Raw genomic sequence first — 26,919 nt, 5'->3', positions numbered from 1 at the left:
ATGATTTTATTGAAATATAAATAAAAAACAAAAACTTGTATGAAATCTTTTAATCGCATGATAAACTTGAAACACAAATTTTTTAATGTTGCCACCTGTTTGAAAATTTTATTTAAAAAAATAATAAAATATTATTTTTGTATGAAATCTATTACTAGCATGATAAATACAACATTAAAAAAATTTATGTTGCCACCTTTTTGAAAATTTTATTTAAAAAAAAGTTAATAAAATAAAAGTTCATCACTTTATTGACATCAAACTGAAGCGGCTTACAAGAGTTTTCTCTTGAATTTAATAAAAAAAAAAAAATTATGTTGCCACCTGTTTGAAAATTTGGTTTACAAAAAACTAATAAAATGAAAAACCATCGCATTATTGATATCAAACTGAAGAGATTTAGCAGAGTTTTCAGTTGAAAATTTTTTTTGAGGAGGCTTGCCATATTTTGTAAATTTTTGGTTAAAAGATAATAAGATTAAGCTGTAACTAAAACAAATTAATATAAAAGAAATAAATTTTTACAATATGGATATCAAATTAAGAAGATTTAGTTGCATTACAGTATAAAATATTTTTGAGCAGGTTGCCACCTATTTAAATTTTGAAAATTTTAATGAAAATGGTAATGTAAATTAAATTTTCTAACATAGTTATCACCCCAAAGGGCTTAAGAAAGATTTCTGTTGAAGAATTTTTTCAGAAGGTTGCCACTTTTTTAAATTTTTTATGTAATATGTATGTACATACATATGTATGTATATTTAAAAATATTTAAATAAATGAAATAAGACAAAGTGAAGTTCAAACGAAACAGCTTAGGCTTGTACTGGTAATATTTCTGAAAAGCGTTGCCACTTGTTTGCAGTAATATTATTTGAGAGTTGTTTAGAAAAGGTTCATATACTAGTAGTATTTAGTATAGTATAGTTGGTTGCAAACTGCAAAAATTAAAAGAAAGCTTTAAATTGAAAATTTATTTGAAGAGGCTTGCCACCTGTTTAAAAATAAAAGCTTATTTAAATTCATAAAAAAATAGTACAACATCCATATGAATCATATTAGATTATTTAAGAATGTTTATAATTGAAAATATGTTTGCGATGGTTGCCACCTGTGTCAATATAGTAAAAAAAAAATAAATATTTCAACTATAATTTATTTAAACAATTTTTTGTATATTGCCACTTGTTAAAAAATATCTAAGATGGTATACATAATATGTATTGTATGTATGTATATTAGGGTGGGTAATTTTTTTTCCTTTATTTTACAATATTATATTTGGAAGTATTAAAAAGTTAAGAAATATTTATATATTTTCACAGTAACTAAGCAAACAAATTAATAAAATTTGTGGCCCACCCTAATACAAATAATATCATATGAGTTAATGATGATTGGAATTCTCCTGCTGGACTATGAATTTCATATCCACAATTTCCAACAGGGTGTTTACCCAGATGCAATCATATATGTATACATATTGTATGTATGTATATAGCAAAGCTTACATACTTGTATGTATATTTATGTGCGCCTGTATGTACCAATAAAATAAAGTATGCGCATCGCGTAATATCATTTAAAATATTTTTACTGCGCCAACAGCAAAGTTGGAATGCCACTGGCGTTAGGCTACTTTTTGATTGTTGCTATTTTTACGAGCAACATGCACACACACACACACATGTACACAGTATATACTTTACTTTGGTAGCAAATGCGGCGCTGCCTCTTCTTTATTTTCTGCTATAGCTGCTCATTTGTAATTCTAATATTCTTGTGTTGTGGTTGTTGTTCGGCTTTTGTATGACTCACTATTGCGCCGCATTTGTGCAACAACAATTTTCGTTCCACATTAGCGCAAACCTGTTGCTCAATTCGTTTGGAATGCGCGAGAGTGTACGCGTTCGGCAGTGAGTTTATTGCTTGGCAGCATGTTGCGTGCAACATTGTTGCTAGTTGATTGAGTGTGGCTGCTGCATTGGCTACAGCCGGAGTTTTCTGCTAAAATTCGTGGGTAAAAAATAAAATTATAAAAAAAAATTATAATAATTATTTAAAAAAGTGATATAGAAATATGCATCAAAATGCAACTTATAAAAAATAATAAAAACCAAAAAAAATTAAAAATAAATAAATTATAAAAATATATTGTAAATAAAAACTAATTTAAATACTTATGTAAAAAATAAATAAATAAAAATTAAAGAATAAAAGGGAAATATATATTAACAATATAAAATTAAAATTAAAAAAATAATATTAAAAACTAAATAAATTAATTTTTAATTTTATATAAAAAAATATAATAATTAATTTAACTAGAATAATAAGAGGAAAAGAATTCAAACTCCGACTAATAAAAACGTCGACTCTAACAGAAGGAATATTAAATATAATCAAATACTTTTAACGGTCAGATCTGATTCCTATGCGATGACGATTGAGCAAATGTTCTATTGTCCGACCATGAAGAAGTTCGAATAGCAATTATCCATCTGAAGACAAATAAAAGAAAAAGGGAGAGCCGATGGATTGCCGGCCGAGTTATTCAAATACAGCGGCGAAGACCTACATATTAAGGAGCATGCATCAGCCTCTTTGTCGAATATGGTCGGACGAAAGCATGCCCAACGATTGGAATTTAAGTGTGCTCTGCCCAATCCACAAAAAGGGAGACCCCACAATCTGTGCCAAATACTGTGTGATAAGTCTCCTCAACATCGCATATAAGGTTCTATAGAGCGTTTTGTGTGAAAGATTAGAACCCACTGTCATTAAACTGAATGGACCTTATCAGTGTGGCTTTAGGCTTGGAAAATCAACAACTGACCAGATATTCACCATGCGCCAAATCTTGAAAAGGGAATCGACACATACCACCTCTTCGTCGATTTCAAAGCTGCTTTTGACAGCACGAAAAGGGCTGCCCTTATGCCGCAATGTCTGAATTTGGTATCCCCGCAAAACTAATACCGCTGTGTAAACTGACGTTGAACAATACCAAAAGCTCTGCCAGAATCGGGAAGCAACTTTCCGAGCTGGAGAAAATAAGAGTGTACAGCTCCTGGCGTATGCCGGTGGTATTGATATCATTGGCCTCAACAACCGCGCCGTTAGTTCTGCTTTCTCTAGACTGGATAAGGAAGCGAAGCAAATGGGTCTGGCAGTGAACTAGGGCACGGCGAAACATCTCTTGTCATCAAAAAAAAAAAAAAAACAGTCGTCGCACTCGCGACTGGGTTCACATGTCACTGTTGACAGTCAGAACTCCGAAGTCGGTGATAATTTCGTCTATCTTGGAACCTGTATTTAGAGCAACAACAACAGGTGCTACTTCGGACTAAGTAGGCAATTGAGACGTAAAGTCCTCTCTTGACGAAGCAAAATCAAACTCTATAAGTCACTCATAATAACCGGCCTGCTATATGGTGCAGATGCATGGACGATGACAACATCTGATGAGTCGATGTTACTAGAGAAAAAGGTTCTGCGGAAGATTTATGATCCTTTGCGCATTGACAACGTCGAATACCGCAGTCGATGGGACGATGACCTGTATGCTACGTCAATAAAGAAGAAGAAGAAAAGATTTTATTTCAAAAACATGCGATCTGCAATTTGAACTACACTTCAAGTATAATCCAGTAATAAACTTCTAGCTCCTCCTTCCTTAAATCTTAACAACGTCACTGACGTTCAACTCTGTGTGTATTTGCATGATATGTATGTATGTATATTTTTAGCCTCAAAATTGTTCCAAACAAGAGCCCGCTAGTCTCTAGACGTTTTTTGTATATTTTTTTTACAGGAAATCATTTGGCTACAATGTTTATGTATTGAATTTTAATAGCCGGCTATTTGCAGCTACATTTTCAAGTTTATTTGCCATGTTATGAACTAGTATACGATTTTGGTAGTTGTATTGCTTCTATTTTCTTCGATTTTCTACGATTCGATCAATCGACCATATGTGGTAAGCACATTCCGGTTCTTTTGTGCCGCACAAAGTGTCTTTTTCTCAACTTTCATGTTTTGCTTTTGTTGTCAGCTTTGCTACTATCGAGTTCTAAGCGTCATGCTCTTCGTCGGCCAACAGTTATTATGGATATCGACCATGTGTAGCTTATTATTCTTTATTTTGTTGCCGAACGCTACCAGAAACGAGTTTCTTGCGGCTAAGTGTAGCATGCGGCATGATTTTTCTTTTTCTTTTGTTCACTCTTTGCTTCGCTTTACCTTTTAAAGCCGTTTGTGGTCGCTGTCAGTTAGAATTTGTTGTTACCTACCAGCGAGTAAAATGCCGGACTGTTGATCTTTTCACGGCTATGCGATCACTGCTTTCAGCTTTCGGCTTTTTCTAGATTTTTTTTTTTGAAAATTTACTTTTTTCTGCAAAGTGTTAATAGGCTCGTTAGCCATGTTGAGGTGTAAATTAAATAATAAACTTGTTTTTTACTCGCTATATTTACGCACTCGAGTCACGCTAATCACAACTATAAGAATAGGCCTTATATGGTCTTTTCAGTTCTACAAGCATTAAATACTTTTTATTTGCCAATCTTTAAGGGCACAAAATTTAAGGGTGAACATCTAGGATAAGACGAGCACTAATTTGGGAATTAGACAATATTGATAGTGATTTGGCTTTCACTATCCTTTCCTTTCCACATAAAACTTATCACCTTGATATGATACTAAAATCGGAAATATAATATTCAAGAAACAAAAAGTACCAGTTTTTCTTTGCCTCAAGATCGCATTTTCACCAAATTTTTTTTTTATCGCACGACCTTCTCGCCTTCATACAAGTAGACTCACTTCATTACTACATTTTTTAACACATTGTCTCCGAGATATCTATATATATTCAAACCAACGCGCTCAAAGAAAGCTTGGTTGGTAGGTATGTTAAAGTAGATGTCTGATGATGCACTTAAAACTTTAGGAGGCCCTTTGTGAAACCACCGAAACTAAAATTCTCTCACTTTGTTATATGAACCACACTGCGCTTCTGATGAAGTTCATCAATACACAAAATTTCTTTTGGGCATCCTCCATTTTGAGTTTTAATAGTCGGCATGTGCCGAGTTTTCCATTGCTACCATGATTGCCTGGTAATGATGAGTCTAAGGGTGGTATCTGCTCTGGCTAATATATCTGCTTTACAGTTACCAGTAATATCACTATGCTCTGTAATCTACTGAAGGTTTATCGTGAAATAGGATGTTAGATCTGCTAAGAGATCAAAACACTGTTTCAATATCTTCAATGAAATCCTAAATGCCTTAGTGATTTTAAAGCCACTTGCCTATCTATATATGTACATAAATATATTTATTGTTGTGAACACAGTTTTTTCAGACCAAGAAGGTTTCTCCAATTGCTGTGATCTTTGGTTGGAAGACATTGCAGCGGTCTGGTAGTTGGAAGGCGATTCTGGTATTCACTTTTGCTGAAAGGCACTACTTCCCTCGATTAACTAGTTTGGAACCATACGTATAGATACTTGTCACTGTGTCCTTGTCCACAAGACTTAATTCTGGTACTACGGAAGCAGGAGCCCTTGGAGTTTGCTCTAACCTGATCATGCGGTCTGGCTCCTCGGGGAGTACCGTGCTGGTTGTGATTAAAACCCAAATACGGGAATAACTGAGACTTTGTCAGTTGAATCTCGAGTTGCATTGCAATCGGGTGCTGAACCCAATGTACGGCAGAAGTTTTATATGGGCCTCGAACCCTACCAAGGTAATTAGTGTGTCCATTCCACACTGCTAATTGGTACTGAAAATGCCTGGCATTTTCATAGTGTTGATCAACGCATTGATTTGATCCGCTGTGCTTTTGAGCGCCGTGGTGTAAGGCTGTTGTCAGCAGGTGCCCACGTTAAACATACCGAACGTTGTCTCTGTCCACCTTAGCACTATCCAATACTTCTCTCGAAAGGGAATGCAATATTGGCGACCGTATTTAAGTAAGAGATTTCGAAAATCGTTGCTATTGGGTAGAAACTAGAACTTACTGAGGGACGTTTTCTCAATGTCCGGTTAGCAGCCATCTGTCAGTTAAGTTATAGTTAACTTAATAAAGACTCTTTCTTTCGGTAAATAACCACTTTTTTTATTATTTTGACTGTTTTAAAATAAAATCTCACTTTTGTTGAAGTAATTTGATCACATGAGTTCGGAACCTAGCTTCGTCAATCATTAAACGGTTTACAAAAATTTGAATATTCGGAAAAACTCATAATAGCCTCCAGAAGCACATCCCCTCATTGGGGGGAATGAAATCGAAGATCTATCCCGAGAAACAGAGTCAATAGTTAAAGCTTCATAAAAAACTCCTTTTATACACGTTAATGCCGATTTAAGAAATTTATCCACTTCATATTGTAGAGATTTTGTGTTGATACGCAACTCCGATATATTTTCGATGAATTTCTCTCCAATCTAAATGTTACAATTATGTTTTCGTTTTTTTACATTCAAGAAATATTTGACAATTTTCAAAAAATACAAATAAAAAAAAAAAAATAAGACAATCAAAAGGCGTTGTGTTAAACGCTGAATAAAATTAATAACAATACTAAATTTTAGTAAAAATCATTCCTAACAAGCTCTTTATAAAATTCATATTTAATTTATGTGTGTATCAAAGCGCTTTACCTCGAGCCTCTTCTACGACAATACAGCAAAGAAACTAGAAAATAAACCCAAACCATGGCCTATGCATACTTGCGCTCTCCGCAGATGGTGAAACATCACATCCCGTACGAAAAATACCTGGTCGAGGTAGGTAAGCGTGCTGGACCTTGTGCCCGCCGTGAATATATGCAAATGGAGCTGATACTGCCTAGGCAACCGATCACACAACCACCGCCCAAGCCGAATAAGAGCGTGCAGGTGAAGGAGGCTGATATCGATGCCTGCATGAAGATCAAGAAACCGGGCAAGAAAGGTAAAAAAGGCAAGAAGAAGGGTAAGAAGGGCAAGAAATAAACGAAAATGATTGGATTGTGAAAAGTGAATAAGCAGTTTCTCGAGGTACATACTACCTCCACAGGTTATGTAATTAAAATGTGATTATGACACCTATTTTGTAGTATGCTTTATGTCCATATAGAATCAGGGTTATTTGTAAAGAAAGTTTGTTTTCGTATGTAATATTTCGAGTAATAAAATCTCTCTTGTAGCGTATGTCTTTGAAAAACAGTGAATTTTCTTCCTAAATAGTCGATTGGCTCAAAAAAGAGTCTTTTTTGAAGGTGATAGTAAAGATTTGTTTTCAAATATATGCTCCGTCCAAAGCTGAAAAGGTGCGCCAAGAACTACCTAAGCGGTTGGCAATCATCTAACTGTTTCGAGGACAAAATTCTAACTTAAGAAGAATTAAACAAAGCAGATGGTGTCCTCTCCCCGCTACTGTCTGTGCCGATATGATCGCCTGGAAGAAACACAGGCGAAAAAGCTTCAGACGTTTCATAATACTGCACCTCGAACGATTGCAGGAGGCCTCTTGATGTCTCCAGTCGAGCACTTTTATAGTTAGGCCGAGGAACATCATGAACTCCTCTCTAAACAGTTTTCGCGGAAACCATACCTGCAATCCTTAGCTTGGCCGCCTTCGTATTTCCTCGTTTACGTCGACGACATCGTCCAGTACGCCGAACCAGACTTCGGGCACAATGGACTTCAGATACGAAACTAAGGGCCATTCAAACCTTCACCGACTCCCGTCCTGTGAATGGCGCAGAAGGGGTCAAACCACACAGCGGGGGGACTAGATAAACGCTACAACAATACCAACAACTTTTTTTGTTTTACATGAACAGTCCGGGTCAAGTTTGATCAGACCAACCTGAACCACCTAATCATTTAGTCGGGACGAGATAACCGCTACAACAATACCAACAACTTTTTTTGTTTTACATGAACAGCCCGAGTCAAATTTGATCAGACCAACCTGAACCACCTAATCGGGACGAGATAACCGCTACAACAATGCCAATAACATTTTTGTTTTATTACATGAACAGTCCGGGTCAAAAATTTGATCATGAACAGTCATTTAATCGGGACGCTCAACATTTTTGTTTTATTAAAATACATGAACAGTCCGGGTCAAATTTGATCAGACCAACCTGAACCACCTAATCATTTAATAGGGGACGAGATAACCACTACAACAACGCTAACAACATTTTTTTTTTATAAAATACATGAACAGTCCGGGTCAAATTTGATCAGACCAATCTGAACCACCTAATCACTTAATAGGGGACGAGATAACCACTACAACAATGCTAGCAACATTTTTTATTATAACAGTCCGAGTAAAAATTAATCAGATGACATTCTACTATTATGTGAGAAGTTTGAGCTTAGCTCAATAAAGGTTGGTCCATACCAAAGGTTAACCATCTTCTGTCACAAATCCGTAATGTTTCGAAATTTTCGAGAATTTTATTTTGAGGATTTTATAACGGTATCTATAATGTATTGCGGCGCTAAATTCGCTCTCTTCTTGGATTTAGTAGACTTTGAACCTCCGGCTAATAGACATGCACCCTCTACATCCAAATATTTATATATGTATGTAAGTAAGTATGCGTTTCAGCGATCTAGCAACATGTTGCTGGCACAGCTATATGATTCAAACGCAAGCAACAAGTCGCCAAGCACCAAAAGGTTGGCAACAAACAAATCGGGAACGACCGCTTTTTGGAGAGGCCAAAGTCAATGCGTTCCACAGTAAATAAAAGTCAATGCGCAAAAACAAAATTATAATAAAAATATAAAAGTAAAATAATAACAAAAACAACAAGTTAAGCCGAAAGATGCCGATACAGCAACAAAATGCATGCCGTCGCCGCAACGAAAAACCACGAGCGAGCGTCTGGCTGCTGCTGTGGCTGGTGGTGGGCCTAAAAAAGCACTTTGGCGCACACGCACACATTCACATGCATATGTACATACACACGCACATGCTTGCTATTGCTACTGCTGGTATTTTGTGATTAATGCGCACATGCTGTATTTGTTGGTGTTCTTACTTTATTTTGCCTTTGCTTTTGCCGTCAACAATACACAGCGACAGCGGCGTCGGCGTCGGCGTCGGCAGCGCCAGCAGCAGTAGCAGCAGCAACTTCTTCAACAGCCAGCGAATATCTTCAATCGTGTTTATGCTGCCAACGGCTCTAGACGCAATTAGCAACGTGGTACGTGTCGATTTAATTCCCGTGTTGAGAAAATTTCAAGCAAAATCAAAACAAAAACAAATATTTTGAAAAATTTATTTTTTTAAAAAAGAAAGAAGTGTACTTTTCTTTAAAACGCAGTTTTGTGCGGTAAATTCATTTTACATATAAAATATTGCGAAATTCGTGTGTTTGGAAAGTCAATTTCCTTTTGCAGCAACAGCAACAACAAAACCAACAACGCCCATATAACTAGACCGCCCACGCAATAAATTGCGACGAATTTTTAGCGAGCGAAACAGCGCAAATCAAAGCGAGACAATTTTCGCATTTTTGTGAAATTTTAACTGCAACCGCAACAACAAAAACAACAGCAACAAGATGTTCAGCTCATTCACAGGTAATGTGCGAATAATTAAATATAAAACAAAAAAAAATATTTTTTTTTTTAAATTAGTTTTAAATTAAGGAAAATAATGCGTAACTTGCATTGAAATTGGAAAGTGAGGTTAGGTTGTGTTTTTTGTTCGATTAGTTTGCAAAATAAGACTAAAAGTGCATGAAAAAGTGTTTTATATTATTTTTTGATGAAATCGGATTTGTTTTTAAGAAATGCAATTGAAAAATAAATAATTATTGACAAGAAAATTAAATAATGGAACATAAATTTCAAAAATGTTACATACTTAAATAAGTGCAGAATAAAAATTGTGGGTTTCATTAGAAATTTGCATATCAAATGAATTGTGAAATACTTTTGACAAAAAAAAAATTAATTAAAAAATAAAAATAAAATAATAAAATAAGTAAAAAATAAAATAAAATAAGAATAAAAATAAAATAAAATAAAAAATAATAATAAAAAAAAAAAGGAAAAAAAAAAAAAAAAAAATAAAATTAAATTAAATAAAAATAAATGAAATAAAAATAAATTAAATTAAATTTTAATTAATACAAAAATAACAAAATTTATAATGGAAAATCAATCTAAATAATATATAGATAAGTGTCGAAAAAATATGTATGTAATATGCATCATTAAAAATGTACGTATCAAATGAATTGCAAAATATTATAAGCAAAAACACAAAAATTAAATGTTAATAAAAAGTAATAGTATTAATAAAATTAATAAATATTTTTTTAAATAATAAAATGAAATAAATAAATTATATAAGTATATACAAAATTTTTAAAATTACACATTATAATTTACTATTACTATTATAAAAAAAAACAAATAAATTTTAATTCCAAAATAAAATAAAAATTTATTTTATTTACTTTTTATAAAATTAAATTAAAAAAGGTAAAAAAAAATAAAAAAAAACGTTTTATCTTTATTCTATATATTTTATATAAAAGAAAAAAAATAAAAACATGTTTTTTATTTTTTTTTTTTTGTGAGCAACGGTTAAATTAACTTAATATTAAACAAGAACTTTTATATTTAATTATACGATTTTTAATAATTTTTTAAATATAAATTTTTGAATTTTTCACTTAAATTAAAGCATTTTTAATAAATTGTACGATTTTTTAATATAAAATTATTTTTTATAAATTTTATTGAAAAATTGATTTTAATAAAAAAAATAAAAAATGTTTGATTAAAAACCTTCAATTTAAAAAAATGCTTTTATTTATCTGAAAAAAAAAATAAAAAACATGTTTTTATTTTTTTTTCTTTTATATAAAATATATAGAATAAAGATAAAACGTTTTTTTATTTTTTTTACCTTTTAATTTTAAAATTATTTCTTTTATTAAAATATACATAGTACAAATTTTGAAAAATACTATATATATTTTCCCGTAGTTCCTAGTTTGTTTTTTGAAAATTGCTTTCATTTAAACGAAAAATTAAAAATTTTAATTTAAAATATTAATTTTTTTTTAAAAAACCTACTATTTTTAAAAATTTCTTTTATTTAAGTGAAAACGAAATTACATGAATTTAGAGCTCAGCTAAAGCAATATTTTATGTTTTAGGTACTGAAAATATAATAAAAAATCTTAAGTCAAAAAAAAATATATCAAGTAAAAATTATTTGATTTTTGTTTTTTATTTTCTTATAATAAAAATACGTCTAAAGGACGTTTTATATGTAGTACATTTTTTAATTGCAGCAATTTGTCCTGCATTATTTTTTCTTATTAAAAAAAAAATTTTATTTAAAGCCAATTAAATACATATATAATTTTTTTTAGTAATAAAAAAATAATAAAAAAGATTTTGGCTAAAAATAAAATCTTATAAAAATGTTAATTAAAAAATATATAATTATAAAATAAATATTTTATAAAGAAAATAGTTTGTAAATACAACAATTTGTTCTGTATTAATATTATTGTTTTTATTACAAATATTATTATTTAAGGTCCAGTTAAAGCAAAACTTTTTTTAACTAATAAAAAATTAATTAAAAATAATGAAAGTAAATGAAAAAATAATAAAAAGTGTTTAATGAAATTAAAGTAAAAGTTTTTTTATGTAAAAAAAAGTTTTTTTAGGTAAAAATAATAACTTCAACATAAATGTTCATAAAAAAATTAATTCTAAATAAATATTTTGTAAAGAAATAATTTTTAATTGCCGCAATTTATTCTGTATTGCAATTTTTTCTTTATAAAAAATATTATTATACAATATTTCAAGCTGTTTTCATGCAAATAATTAGGTCTACCAATTTTATAAACAGCAAAAGTTTGTTTGCTCAAAGTACATTCAAAACACATTGCCTTTAATTTATGAAAACGCACACCTCCAGCTTACATACACAAAAACAAACATATGTACATACATAAAATACATCCATGTGTATATACAAATATATATAGCCTTATTATGAAATGCATTAGTCATCGAACACAGCAATTGGCCAATAGCAACATCACCATCATCACCTGCAACATCTCGCACATGCCACTATATCAATTTCAGTAACAATAACAACATCAACAATTTCGCACAACGGTGTTGATTTGAAATTTTACTTGTATAAACAAAACGGACAACACTTGAACACATACACATATGTATGATATACAATAGGGAAAGAAACGTGCAATTATACAGCAACATACATCTATCAACATGTTGCCAAGCAGGCGCGGTCAATTTGTATTTGACACACAAATACATACATAACGGTAAATAATTGTAAGGAGTGGGTGATGAGTTATTGGCGAAAGGCTAATAGTTGGAAAGCGGAAAGAAAAATGCAAAAAAAAAAAATTGTTTTTGTGTGTGTGTTTGCACTTCACTAGGCTCCATTTCGTCCGTGCAATATGGCGCATTGCACATTTTCCTTGCAGTTTGCAGTTTTTCTTTCTCAGTTTTTTCACACTTTCGTTTTTGTTGCTTATTTTATGGGCTTTTCTCTTTTAACGCTGAGTTGTTGTTGTTATTTTCCGCAATTCGCTACTTTTGCGACTCAATGTTGCAACTTGTTGTTGTTGTTTTTTTTGCTGTTTTTGTTCGTTCCACTTTGTTTGCCCGCCTCAAGGATGCACCTTCAGCCAACAGTTCCACTTGCACTCACCCACACACACATGCATAGTAACAATTCCTCTTTCACTCGCCTTCGTGACACGGAGTTGACTACACTTCGCTGCCGACGACGCGCTGCGCTCATATTCTTTATTGTATTATGTCATCATTGGTAGCAAACTGCTTAACAACAACAACAAATATACATACTTATTTACACTTACTTGTATATACTTGATTATATAATATGTATGTATGCATATATATGTGTGTGTGTGTGTGGTGAATTAGCTGAGTGCCATTTAACCCCTCTCCCCCTCCTCCACGCCGGGAACAGCGAGTTAGCATTATAATTTGGCCCCCACTGTTGTTGTTTTACAATATGTTGTTTGTGTGTTCTGTTGTGTTGTAGGTTATTGTATGACTTCATTGGTTTGCGGTGGCACAACAATAACAAGAATGTAGAAACAAATTTAGTATAAAGTAAATGGAAATAAAAAGTTAATATGCTAAAAAACTATAAAACGAGTATGATCAATAAAATCCGAGTTAGCATGAGTAATGAATGCTGTAAGACAGTTAGAAAAAAAATTAACAACAACAAAAATAACATGATATTCAAAATAAAAGCGATTATGACGACATTCATAACGAGTCTTAATGAATTCTTAATTTTTGATGAAAATGTCCGAAATATTTTGTTGTTGTTGAATGCTGTAAGACAGCTGTGAATAAGTAAAAAATAAGAAAAAAGCTAACTACGCCTGCACCGAAGCTATAATACCCTTCAATTAACAAACAATTCCTTATGAGTTCTTGATTTTAATCGCTCAGTTTGTATGGCAGCTATATGCTATAGTGGTCCGATCTAAATAACTTCTTTGGAGATTGTACCATTGTAATCCATAATGATCCCAGTTAAATTTCGTTAAGTTATCGTTTCAAATAAAAAAGTTTTTCATACAAGAACTTGATTCTAATCGTTCAGTTTGCATGACAGCTATATGTTATAGTGATCCGATTTGAACAATTTCTCTGGCGATTGTACAAATGTATGAAGCAATAATCTGTGCCAATTTTCGTGAAGATACCACGGCAAATGAGAAAGTTTTCCATACAAGCACTTGATTCCGATCGTTCAGTTTGTATGACAGCTATACGCTATAGTCGTTCGATATCGGCGGTTCCAACAAATAAACAGCTGTTTGAAAAGAAAAGTAGATGTGCCAAATTTCAGATCGATATCTTCAAAATTGAGGGACTAGTTTGGGCATCGAAAGCGAGTCGGTTTTCCGATGGTCTCATGCGTCCTGGCATTGGAATTAAGAACCTCCATGTGAGCGTAGCAAGCGTTGCTCGCAAACCAGAACTTGTGCAACTGTGAGATTGTTTTGCATCAGGGTGAGCCGTGAGAGCCGCTCTGCTTCCTGCAAAGTCAATATCTCCGAAATTGTATTTGTTCTGACTGGTCACTGTCATATAGATTAACACTTAATTTATTATTCATATATGTACATATGTATATATGTATGTATATATTTTGTCGGACACTTTTTGCCAAAGCTGCATGGTAGAAGGCAAGGTGGTATCATCTTGAGTCTTTCTCTTCTATTATCCAGCTTTTGCGAGACTGAGATTGAAATATCTGCGTAGACACACCTTTGACGAACCTAGTGAAGTGGCTGCTATTGATGTTGGCGGCCTTATACAATTTGTGACCAGTCTAAATGCTTGGTTGAGAGAGGATTTAATGCCTAGTCCGAAGTGATCCAAGAGTTATCTTTAAGGAGTTCATGGGTAACATAAGATAACGAAATATCCGACCAAGTGACGGTTCATCGTTTTTTTGATGACAAGATATTTCCCCACGTTCACTAACCTAAACTATTATTCAGACGCTGCAATATTCGTGAACATTAAAAGTGCAGCTTCAGGGCAAATTCGCCTGGAATGTCTGATACAGTTGAATACGATCGCGGAAGCTCTTTTGAAGATTTTTGAAATTCTAGGTTGCGTTTAGTCCTCCTTGACCTCACCTTTGTGCTATATTCTTTCCCAGTGAAGGTTAAGGCCTATTATTAATACTCTCTAGTTCTACATACAATTGTTTAAAGTAACTCACTCACTTTAAGTCCTTCGTTAAGCCGTTTCTATGGTTTTTAAATTATCTGGAAAAAATAGGCTTTTTTTGTGGAGAAGTGCGTGGGTTCATACAAAAAAAAAAAACAACTGTAGCATTTTAAAAGTGTATAATTTCAGCAAGATCTGAATTGTATGGAAAATTTAAGAGAGATTTTGTAATTTTTTAGTACGAAGAGATAAGAAACAGAGAGAATTTCAATGAAATTTCGTTAGGATATCGCAGTTTCGTCTTCACTTTAAGTTCTTTCACATGTAGGGAGTTAGATACAGGGTTGCATATACCCATTCAGTAGTTATGTAAAAATGTATTCTCTTCCTCGCTCTCTTTCTTGAATAAAATCTATTCCTTCTTCCTTTCTTTCATGAAGTAAATGTGTTTCTTTCTCTCTCTCTCTCTTTCATATCCATTTGTATATATTTTCTCTCGCATCTTGATTGCCGTTATAAGCAATCGTTAGATTCGTCAACGTTCGTTAGAATCATCAATTCCATAATACCCTTGTGCAAGAAATACGCTAGAGTATCATGGTGGTGCCGGCTTATTGCCACAATTCAATTTAATCGCATTAAAAACACAACTCACACTCTTTCGCCAGCGAGCGAGTAGCCCGTGTGACCACTTGAGTGATGTTTCAGAATTAATATTAATTATTTAATTTTGTCATCAACAACAATGCGGCGACCACAAACAGTGGCTTCGGTGCGTGTGACCCCAGATGGTAGACGGTATTATTGAATGGAATGTAAATATGTTTGACTGTATGTATGCACTTAGGAATGTAGGAAGTATGTGCCTGTATGTATGTATTTGTATTTATGTTTCTGTGTGCATGTGCCCATGTCTGCCTGTGGTTTTAAAATTGCTGTTCAATTGCTTTATGGATCTTGTGTTAGAAAGCGCAAGATGAAGTTTTTTTTTAGTAGCTAAGTGCATGTTTATGTAGAAAATACACTCACACACATTCGTACATACATACTACAATGTCGAGTGCCACGCCCGCAGGCACTTAATGCGCATTAATGGCGCTTTGAAAGCAATTTTTAATGGAATTTCAAATTTTTATTTCAACGAAAAGTTCTTGTGCGTGTAGATATATTTATGTATGTATATACTTGTATGTATGTATATGTTAAGCTTTGATAAGTGAAAGAATTTTAAGGCACGTGTAAATGCAGAGCACGAGAGACAAGATCTTTAAACTTGGGTGCCATTGAAACTAAAAAAATGGAAATTTCGACAACATTAGCAATAATACCCTTCACGGATGCATTTATGCCAGCATAAAGGGTATTAGAGTAATTTATGCCGAATTTCGTGAAGATATCTTCTCAAATAAAACAGTTTTCCATACAAGGACTTATATTGGATTGGTCAGTTTGTACACTAAAGCAATAAAAATGATGCGAAATATACATATTTATATGCGATATGTATATATGTGTAATGTATGAACTAGAGAACAAATATTTATAAACATTTATTTTATATATGAATGTCTATAATTATAATTCCAAGGTTTACGTGTGCCTAGCAACGTAGAAATCGGAAAATCACTCGGCATACTTATGATCTTTGCACTGTTTGCGTATGAGGGTGCGTGTGCTTGCTTTGATATCTAAAATTTCAAATATTTATAAACATTAGGATGGTACTAAAATTAAGTTTTTATAGTTATAACTGTTCGGGACTTTGGGTGAAAAAGTTTTGTGAAAAAAATTTTGGAAAAAAGTTTTGATAAATAAATTTTGATGAAAATTTTTTATAAAAAAGTTCTGATGGAAAAAATTTTGATGAGTAAAATTTTGATTTAAAAAAGTTTATGATAACAAAATTTTGAAAAAAAAATTATGAAAAAAATTTTATAAAAAAAAATTTTTGATGAATAAATTTTGATAAAAAAATGTTTATGAAGAACAGTTTTTATGAAAAAGACTTGATTAAAAAAATTTTGATGGAAAATAAATTGATAAAAAAATTGGATGATAATATGTGCTTGTGGTATTTAAACTAAGTTCTTATAGTTATAATAGTCCCGCACTCTGGGTGAAAATTTTTGATGAAAAAAAATTTAGATAAAAAATTTTAAAGAAAAAATGTTGAATGAAGGCGCGAGCTTTTGATGTATACGGCCGTGAACATTTTAAAGAAAAAATGTTGAATGAAAAAAATTTCGAAAAAAGTTTTGATAAATTAATTTTGATGAAAAAATTTGGATGGAATAAAAATTTAATGAAAAAAATGTTATGAAAAAAATGTATGAAAATATTTTGATGAATAAAATTTTGCTGAAAAAAGATTTGACGAAAGCTGATACCTAAACTTTCAAATATTTATAAACATTAGGGTATTACATAAATTAGGTTTTTATAGCTATAACAGTTCGGCACTTAGAGTGAAAAAGTTTTATGAAAAAAATGTGGATACAAAAGATTTCAAACAAAAATTATGAATGAGAAATTTATATGAAAAAAAGTTTTGATGAAAAAATTTAGAAGAAAAAATTTTTATAAAAAAGTCTTGTTGAATAAAATTTTCATTTAACAAAAGTTGCTGAACAAAATTTTGATAAAAGAAATTATGAAAAAATTTTGATAAAAAAATTATGAAAAAATTTTGATAAAAAAAATTATGAAAAAATTTTGATAAAAAAATTATGAAAAAATTTTGATAAAAAGAATTTTGTTGAAAAATAATTTTAATGACAAAAATTTTGTTGAAAAATAATTTTGATGGAAGAAAGTAGTGAAACCAAGTTTTTAGGAAAAATTATCGAAAAAAATTTTGTTTTAAGAAATTTGTATAAATAAATGTGGAAGAAAAAAATTTATATAAAAGGTTTCTTTTTAAAGTTTGATTTAAAAAAAGTTGTGAAAAAAAGTTGATAAAAAAAATTATGACAAAAATTTTGATGAAAAAAATTTTTAAGGAAAAAAAGAATAAAATAAAATATTAATAAAAATTTTGATGTAAAAATGTTTTGCTGAATAATATTTTGATGAAAAAAATGTTTAGAAAAAATGGTTGGAAAAATTTATAAAAAAATTCTAGGAAAAAATTTTGTTAAGTAAAATTTCGATAAAAAAATATTAATGAAATTTTTAAAAATATTTTTTTAATTCCACATAAAATATTAATTTTGATCTCTGTGTGTCACACCTCAGTCATCTCTAATCAGCACCAAAAATGATTTGTATTATTTTCGTCTGCGGTAATATCGGTGTATATTTTGAGATTAGGAAAAATATATTTTTTAGTAACACCCTAATGTATATTATTGTTTATGAAAACATGTTTTATTTGCGTGAAAATTATTAAGACCAGTGTTCAAAATATTTAAAATTTTGTTTCATATTTTGAGTTCGTTGGAATTTGGCGCGTGTGTGGAGATACGCATGTGGAAATCACAAAATTTTAAAATACTAAGAAAATTGATTTGTTTATGAGGTACGTACGATGTGGAAAATATGTACAGGAAATGTATATGTAAATATGTAAAACATAGTATTTAAAATAAATTTATTTTTTTTATGTAAAAAAAAAACAATTTAGAATAAAAAAAAATAAAAAAATTAAACTGAAATTACAAAAAAGTCCAACATCTATTTAAAATCAACAATTCTTTAACTAAATAATAATAATATTTAACAAAATATTGAGTGTATTGAAAATAGATAGAAAAAATATCTGCAGGGGAATAAAAATTTTAATATTTATAGTAGACATTTTCGAAATTAAAAAAAAAATTAGAACTAAAATTAAAAAAAATTAAAATTTATTTTAAGAAAAAATTAAAATATCTATTTAAACCAATAATTTTTTTAAATAAAAAATATAATAATATTCAACAAATTATTAAGTTTATTAAAAGTATGCAGAAAAAAATATGTGAATCATATATGAAAATCAATATTCGCAGGCATTTTCCTTATTCATGCGTATTTAATTTTTTTTTTATTTTATTATGAAAAATAAAATCAATTTTTGTTGTTATTATAAATTCCGCACACGCAGCCATTTGTAGAAAATGGAATTTGCGCACAAATTATTAGCATTTTGTTTTTGTTTTTGTAAATGCTCTTCCATAATTGTTTTACTAAATTCCAACATGCATACTCGAACATATTTGTATGTGTTTATGTGTAAGTGAAATTAGAAATTAAAAATATCGAAGGCGTATTGAAAGAAAACTTCTCGATTTGAAGCAGAAAATTGGAAAATTTCAAAAGCGCGCAAAATAGTTTCCAAGCAAAGCAAAAAATATACATTTTTTATTATTTTATATGTAATATACTACATGTAAGGGCGTGGCATTTCTGCTTGTGAAATTAAAGCAAAGCAATTCAAAAATTTTATAGAACAATTGTTTGTAAATTCAATGTGGCACGTGGCTGCGGTTTATGGGAGAAATATGCACTTATTTATGTTTGTGTTTTAGATGTATATTCATATATCTACATGTATGTATGTATAGTACGTATGGACATATTTGTCTGTAGATATTATGTAGCGCCTGTGTGTGTAAAAGTGTTTTGTGTTTTTTTTCTGATTTTGTATTTCTTTCCATGAATTCTACAAATAATTTGCAATTTGTTGAGTGAGGAAGTGTGAAATTAATGCATAGTTTTGATAAATAGTAATTAAGTTTATATGCAGGAAGCATTAGTAATGCTTTTGTATGTATATATGTGTATACAAATAGTTACATATGTATATGTTTTGAGTTTATTTGCAGTTAGTCTAAACAAAAACTTCTATAGAAGACATAAAGTGGAACGAAATTTATAACAAAAATGATTTTAACTTTTTAGTTAATTAACTAAAGTTTTATACATCAAAATGAATTAAATAGTATAATTTTACACCTCCAAAATTTTATGATCAATAAAATATATATATACAAAACAATATGAATATAAACAACAAGAAAGAAAAAATAATGCAATTAAATCATATTAAAAGAAAAAAATAAAAAGTTATAAAACAAATTTATTATATAAAAAAATAACATAAAATAAAAATTAAAATACAACAAAATAAAATTAAGGGAAAATATTTTTTAAAGCCTTAAAAATTAAATTTTCACTAAAAGCTAAATAAATGAATTGAAATAAAAAAATAAACGAATAAAAACAAAAATAACCGAATAACAAAGTATTTTTGTACTTTTTGAAATATTTATAAATAAATTTTTCTGTAATAACAAAGTATTAAAAAATAAAAATAACAAATAAGCAAACATAAATGAAATAAAAATTAAAATATCAAAATAGAAAATACTTTCCACAAAAAGAAAGCCATAAAACAATATAAAAAAAGATAAAATTTTAAATAATCAAAGAAAATATATAATAATTTAAATTTTCCATAAAAAAATCACAAAAAAATAGTTAAAAATAAAATCAAAATAAAAAAATAATAAAAAATAAATAATAATTAAAAAACCAATATATATAATGTTAAACACAAAATTTTCTCTAAAAAATACTAAAAAAATAAAAAGAATCAAATAAAAATAAAATTATTATAAATTCCAAAACTATTTTTAATTTTTTTAAATGCTTAAAACTAAACTTTTCCATATTATAAAAAAAATTGCAAAAAAATAAAATTAAATTAAAATATAAAAATGTAATATAATACATTTATTAATATTTAAAATTTAATTTTAATAGTTTTTTTATTTGTTAAAGCTTAAAAAATGTTTATATGAAAAAAAACCAAAAAAATAATAAAAATTATAAAATAAATTTAAAAACTAATTTAAATTAGTAAAATAATAAAAATAAAATATTAAAATAGCTAAGAATGCTTTTGTTTTTATTACAAACATTTTTAAAACTTTAACAATGTTTGATATCACTACAACTAGTTTCAAAAACTAACGATCAGTTTTATTTGACTAACTTAAAAACAAATTACATAGAAATTAATAGTAATATATATAAAATAATAGATATAATAAAAATGCTTCAAAATAAAATTTTCTGTGAAAAACACAACAAAAACTAAAAACTGTAAAACAAAATAAAAAAAAAATAAATTAATAAAATATTTCATTATATTTAAATTAGTAAATAATGTATTTTTATTTTTCAAATGCTTACAAATAAAGTTTATAAGAAAAATATTATAAAATCAAAATCAAATAAAAATAAAATCTTATTAAATTAGAAATTTAATTTTCTATTAAATCAAAAAACAAGAAAGCAATAAAAACTGCAAAATGAATATAAGAAATTATTTAAATTGTTAAAGTAATTAAAATACGGTATTAAAATAACCAAATATGCTTTTTTCTATAAAAAAAAATATTATTAAATCAAAATCAAAAAAACAAATAATAATAATAATAATAAAATACAAATTAAGTAGTGATAAAACAAAAATATATATTTTTCCTAATGAAAGAATTATAATAAATAAAGAGCCTATTTTGCATAAAATTTTAAGTATCTAACAATTAAAAATTCATTTTATTTTAATAATAATGTTACTATTAGAAACCTAGCTGCTTATTTTTTATCAGGCAACTATAAAATCAGATAAATTTATTAAAAAAATTAAAGTTTTTGTGCCAAATTGAAAACTATAAATATAAGTTAGTACAATTTTGTATATTTTAGGATTTTTAAAAGGAAAAATTTAATATAATAAATATAAATTTTTCAAATAATTAAAGAATATGAACGCTATGTTTCAATTTTATTAACAAACTTTTTAATTTTATTTTTCAAATATTGTTGTAATGTGTATATATTTTATAATAGCAATAAACATCATTGTAGTAGTAATTATTATAGTCAGGGCACGCAATTAGAATATCTCATAAATATAATAATTGAATTAGAAACAAAAATAAGTTTATAAAAAATTAAAAATTGGTTCTATCGGATAAAAATATTTAAAAATACAAGTAAATATAAAAATGTATATATTTTTTAAATTTTTTTAGCTCAAATTAAAATATTTAAAAATATAAGCGAGTACAAAAATATTTTTTTTTTGATTTTTTTATGTGAAATAAAATTTTAACAAATTGAATTTTATATGAATATTTTTTTATCTTATTTAAATAATTTCCATAAAACACAGTTTAGTGACAAAGTATTTAAAAATTTATTTCTAACTATTTTTTATTAAAAACCTATATACTTGCATATTGTTCTTTAGTATAACAAAAACACGAAAACTTTTCAAATGAACGAAAGAAAATAAAAAAAATCACTGTCATAAAAACGCGCTCATAAAACGTACACTGCCCTCCACTAGTAAACGTACAACGCACAAACTGCACGTACACAGCTCAGCCACGTCTCACGTCTCTTTCACAGAAGCATTATAATAGCTTAGTGCTAAAAAATCGCTAGACACGACTCTACACTTGTAGTACAACATAAAAGTTTTAACATTTTTTTATATTTTAAAACTATATTTATGTGTCATTCTATGCCAATACATTGCTTTCTCAAACCGCAAACGCTGCTCAGTTGCAAAAATTGAAAAAAAAAATCAAAAAAAATTCTAAGTAACCACAATTTAAACGATTTTACCATCATTTTTAATATTACCTATGAAATATCTCACACAGCCATAATATTTATAGCTAGAAATTATAGCAAGTCTTTTTTAAAAGACTTTTTTTAAGACTTTAAGCATATAAAATATAATCTTTAGTATTTTATAACATAGTGCATCAAATTGGTTTCATTTAAAACCATTTACGCCTGCGGTCACTTAAATGTAGCTAGAAAAAATTATAGGAAATGCCTCAAATTACCTTAAAACCACAGAATTTGTTGCGATTTTCATCTAACCGATTGTTGTATGAGACATTTATCTGACCACATGAGTACTCATAAATTCATAAAATTTCAACACAATTTTTAAAATCTCTTTATGCGCTCTCTTTCTAATATACTCTTTCTAATATTCTCTTTCTAATATTCTCTTTCTAATATACTCTTTTTAATATTTTCTCTCGAATATCTAAATAACTCTAAATAACATTAAATGAATTTCTTTAATTTTTCGCTGCTGAAACGTTTCAAACACGCAGACAGCTCCAAATGTAAGTACCCTTTATAACACACTCTCTTCAGCATTAATCTATCTTTGAAATCATCTCGAAAATTATACTCTCTTAACACATAACTATGTTCTAAGCATTCAAGCATTTAACACGAAGAGAACACTTACGCACTAGCTAGCTTTTCGTTCTTTGAAACTTTTTATTGAAATCTGAATTTTTGGTAACTAATTTTTGAAGAAGCTTAAAATTTGTGACTGAAGAAAGTAGTAGAGGTAATTTTTAAGGAATCATAATAAGCACAAAATATATATTTGATAGTGAGAGTACTTTGGGGAACAAAGATCGAAGTGTTGGTTAGTGTCTTGATACGAAACCTCGGAATGGATAATAGTTCTGAAGCAATAATAGATAGTTTGGTGCGGATAATAGTTCTGAAGCAATATATTATCCGTACCGGACTATCTGTTATTGCCTGTTGGGTGGAATTTCTCTTTTAAGTTCTAGTTAGTTTCGTGTTGCTTATTATTTGGTCGATGCAGGAAAGCTATGAGAATTCTTTTTCACTCAGAGATCTGTCCTTGTTTGACGAAGCTTGGTCTGACTATCGAAAGAACTATAGGACGGTTATTGGCCTAATGACAGGTCACAACCTACTGAGATCACATACGACCCGGATGTGCGTAAGCAACGATGATAGATGCAGAAAATGCATCGAAGTAGGCTTGAGAGAGTTGCTGAAACACTCTATGCTTCTTTCCAGCATTATCTAGAACTCTACTGATATTTAAGTAAGAGTTTCGCTGTTCAAGAGAATGGAACTCGTCTTAGATATGTAAGAGCTTCATTGTTGAAGGGAACAGCTGAAGTATCAAAATTAGATATCAAGTCGCTCTTAAAGTTCGCAAAAAGTGTTGACATCCTTTATGACGAGTACTTTAGCTCAAATTTAACTGAAACACCATCAGGCATTACTAAGAAGCAGTAGGTCTATGAATGTCGTGACAATCGGCCGTATAACCCATCCTAACCTCTAGTTAGTGTCGTGTTACTTATTTTCTGAGCAACGTAGGGAATTTTTGAGAATATTTGTGCGCTCATAGAACTGTCACTGCCTTCCGAAGCTCGATTGTTTCGGAACATAATTTAAAGTTATTTGAAAGTCTCGTTCTGAATATGGGTTTTTCGAAGTAGTGGTGCCTTTCTTTAAGACTAGGCGGTATAGTTTTTGAAAACTCTGGCCTGTCAAATCATGTAGGTTTGGTAGGTTAGTATGCTTGTAGTAGTAGATCAAAGATCGCCTATTCGACTAAATATTGAGTTGAATGCTTCCGTTGAGGAATTTGGTTAGATATGAGTTTCAAATACGAATTTGAAGAAAGATCTTGAATATACATATGTGTTGTTAACTATATATGCGTGCCTTCGGAAAAAATTTCAAATTAAGACTCTAATGAATGCTATGTTATGTCTATCTTATCTAGCTACAAGTTTTTGCGGCTACTGAGCCTATAAGTTAGAGGGAATAGATTCAGTTTCTAGATAATTTTATTATTTGCTTGAAGATTTGCGGCCTTCTTTATAGCTTAGAATGGCATCTACGAGCACATATGTATGCTTAGACGAACAATTATGAAAGAAGCATCTATAAATCACAATTTTTGCTAGAAATGTGGCAAAATAAAAAATAGAAAGAGTGTATATATAAATAGAAAATATGTCTTGTGTTGCGAAAAAATTGGCGAATATAAAAAATCTATAAAAAGACACTTAAAAAATTGTGAGAATTGTTAAAGGCGTGATATAATATTATATGTACTTGCCTGCCATGAAAATTCGCTGAAAAAATTGCAAAAAAATGTGACATAAAGAACTCAGCTAAAAACGCAATAACAAATCACTATAACGACGAGTTTAACGATTCTACAAAAACAAAATATTAGCTAGTTATAAATCAATTTCAAAATATCTGTGCAAAAGTTTAAACCCCTTTAAATTTTTATATAAAAATGTATATTTAGTAATTATATTTGGTTTGAACCCAAAAATAAAGAAGCAAATATAAAAGTTTATGGTCTTATAAATCTAAAGAGTTATAGTAATTAATAAAATATAAAGACTTATAATAAATTTTAATATAAAAAATAAAAACCAAGCATTAAGCAAATGCAAATGTAAAAATCTAGCGCTTACCCACAACTCGCATTATCTACTTCAGGCTGCTTGAGTTGCGCGCTTATCGCTTTCAAGTTCAAAATTTGCTTGACTTTTTATATAAAAATCACTGCGTTTTACTATATTCAAAACATTTGAAAACAAATCATTTAAATATAGTATTTGAAATTTAAAAATATTTGCAAGATAAGCAAAGTTTTTAGCATCAATATGAGCATTAGATAATCATTTGTATGAGTCATTTAGTTTAGGTACTTGCTGAATTTGTTATGACAGATTAGCTGAGGTCATCGGTATTATTTACTTTCAAAATTGCGGTTGTGTATTGAACATAATACTTGAAACTGAAAAAATATTATACATTTTCGCTTTAGCTTAGTCGTCAATATTATAAAAAGTATACATACATTAATTATCATATATTCATGTATATAATAATATAGGTTAGTGAATAATTAATCGTTGAAGAGAATTTGAACTTTTGAGGGGTTTTAAAACTCTGAGTTTATAGTAAATTTCCGTTTCTATCTAATTTTTCTTGAAAAAAGTTGTATTTTCTAAAAAAAAAGCATTGTTTAAGGCGAGTTAAAGCAAATCGTATAGTAAATTCATTTTTTGTGTGTGGTGTGTATAGCTGAACATCAACAAAGACCTTAAACTCGAGTTTATAAAGCTGTCAGTTCTTTAAAAAAATATGTATTATAAATTTATATAAGCATTTAAGCGCTTGAGTACCTCCAAGTTACACGCATGAGAACTCCAACTCTCAGCCTCAGCCATTAGAAGTCTTCGGCGTTTTCATAAACACCAATAAAAGTGATGTGTAAGGAGTACTTAAAAAAACTACACAGATAATTGGTTGCCTGTGAGTGAGGTCTATAACTGAACATCAAAAAAAAAAAAACAATAAACTCGAGTTTATATAGCTAACAGCAACTAAAAAATGTCCGCATATGAAAACTCAAACCCGCAGCTTTAGCAATTAAAAACCTTCCTTCTTATCATAAACACCAATAAAAATGTGGTGTTTAAGGCGAGTTAAAGAAAATCGTAATGTAAATTCGTTATTTGTGATTCGTGTTTATAGCTGAACACCACCATTTTCATAAACACTAATATAAGTGGTGTTTAAAGCGAGTTTCACAAAATCGCATAGTAAATTCGTTGCTTGTGAGTGGGGTGTATAGCTGAACACCGAAATCATCTATAAACCCGAGGTTTTAAAGTTATTAGCATACTTTCATTTATTCATAAACAACCACAAAAGTAGTGTTTAAAGCGAGTTAAAAAATAGCATAGTTAATTCGTTGTCTGTTGGTAGTGTTTATAGCTGAATTCTGAAATTGTCTATAAACCCGAGTTTTTAAAGCTATAAGTTATAAATTTTTACAAAACTCTGTTAGAAATTTATCTCAAATTGAAGCCTAGGCTATTAAATGTCTTCAGTTTTGGCTAATTGCCTCAATTAAGCCTAATTATTTATAAATTGAGGGATTTACTGATAAAAAACAACTTTGGAAACAACGGGGCTTAAGATGTTAATATCTTTATTTGTAAAACGAGGCGAAGACTTAGACGAGATATGTTTTATTGCGAGCTATTTTTTGAGTCAGTGCGATTGATATTTTATGTGAAATATTGCTTCACTTCTGATTTAAAAATGAAGGCATATATCCTTAACGACTGAAAAAAATGATAATAATTTGTGTGAATAATAGTTGATTTTTATAATTTCCGATTTCAGGCGAGAACTTATTTATTGCCAAGCAATTAAATAAAATTGTGTAAAATTATTCAGTAGATTAATACTTAAATTACTCTATTGGATGTTGTTGCTGTAGCGGCAGAATACATTCCTGAAGTAATTTCGAGAAATAGTG

The 26,919-nt window shown here is 29.4% G+C and overlaps 1 protein-coding gene across 3 annotated transcripts in view; it reads left to right on the top strand.

Moving 5' to 3' along the window:
- The first annotated feature begins 9,185 nt into the window (after positions 1 to 9,185).
- The window catches only part of LOC126756494 (uncharacterized), a 56,385-nt gene continuing 38,651 nt past the window's right edge, over positions 9,186 to 26,919 (top strand). The window contains exons 1-3 of one of the 3 annotated variants that reach the window (XM_050469581.1): positions 9,186 to 9,352; positions 9,420 to 9,602; positions 22,895 to 22,906. In XM_050469581.1, coding sequence (XP_050325538.1) covers positions 9,584 to 9,602; positions 22,895 to 22,906 — 31 coding nt within the window. In that variant the 5' untranslated portion in view covers positions 9,186 to 9,352; positions 9,420 to 9,583. Of the gene's footprint in view, positions 9,603 to 22,894; positions 22,907 to 26,919 lie in introns of all 3 variants that reach the window. The other 2 variants (XM_050469582.1, XM_050469584.1) reach the window with 2 other exon arrangements.

Source organism: Bactrocera neohumeralis, chromosome 4 (genome assembly GCF_024586455.1).
Source record: "Bactrocera neohumeralis isolate Rockhampton chromosome 4, APGP_CSIRO_Bneo_wtdbg2-racon-allhic-juicebox.fasta_v2, whole genome shotgun sequence".
NCBI classification, from domain to species: Eukaryota; Metazoa; Arthropoda; class Insecta; order Diptera; family Tephritidae; genus Bactrocera; species Bactrocera neohumeralis.
This window is presented reverse-complemented; position numbering and strand designations above follow the sequence as displayed.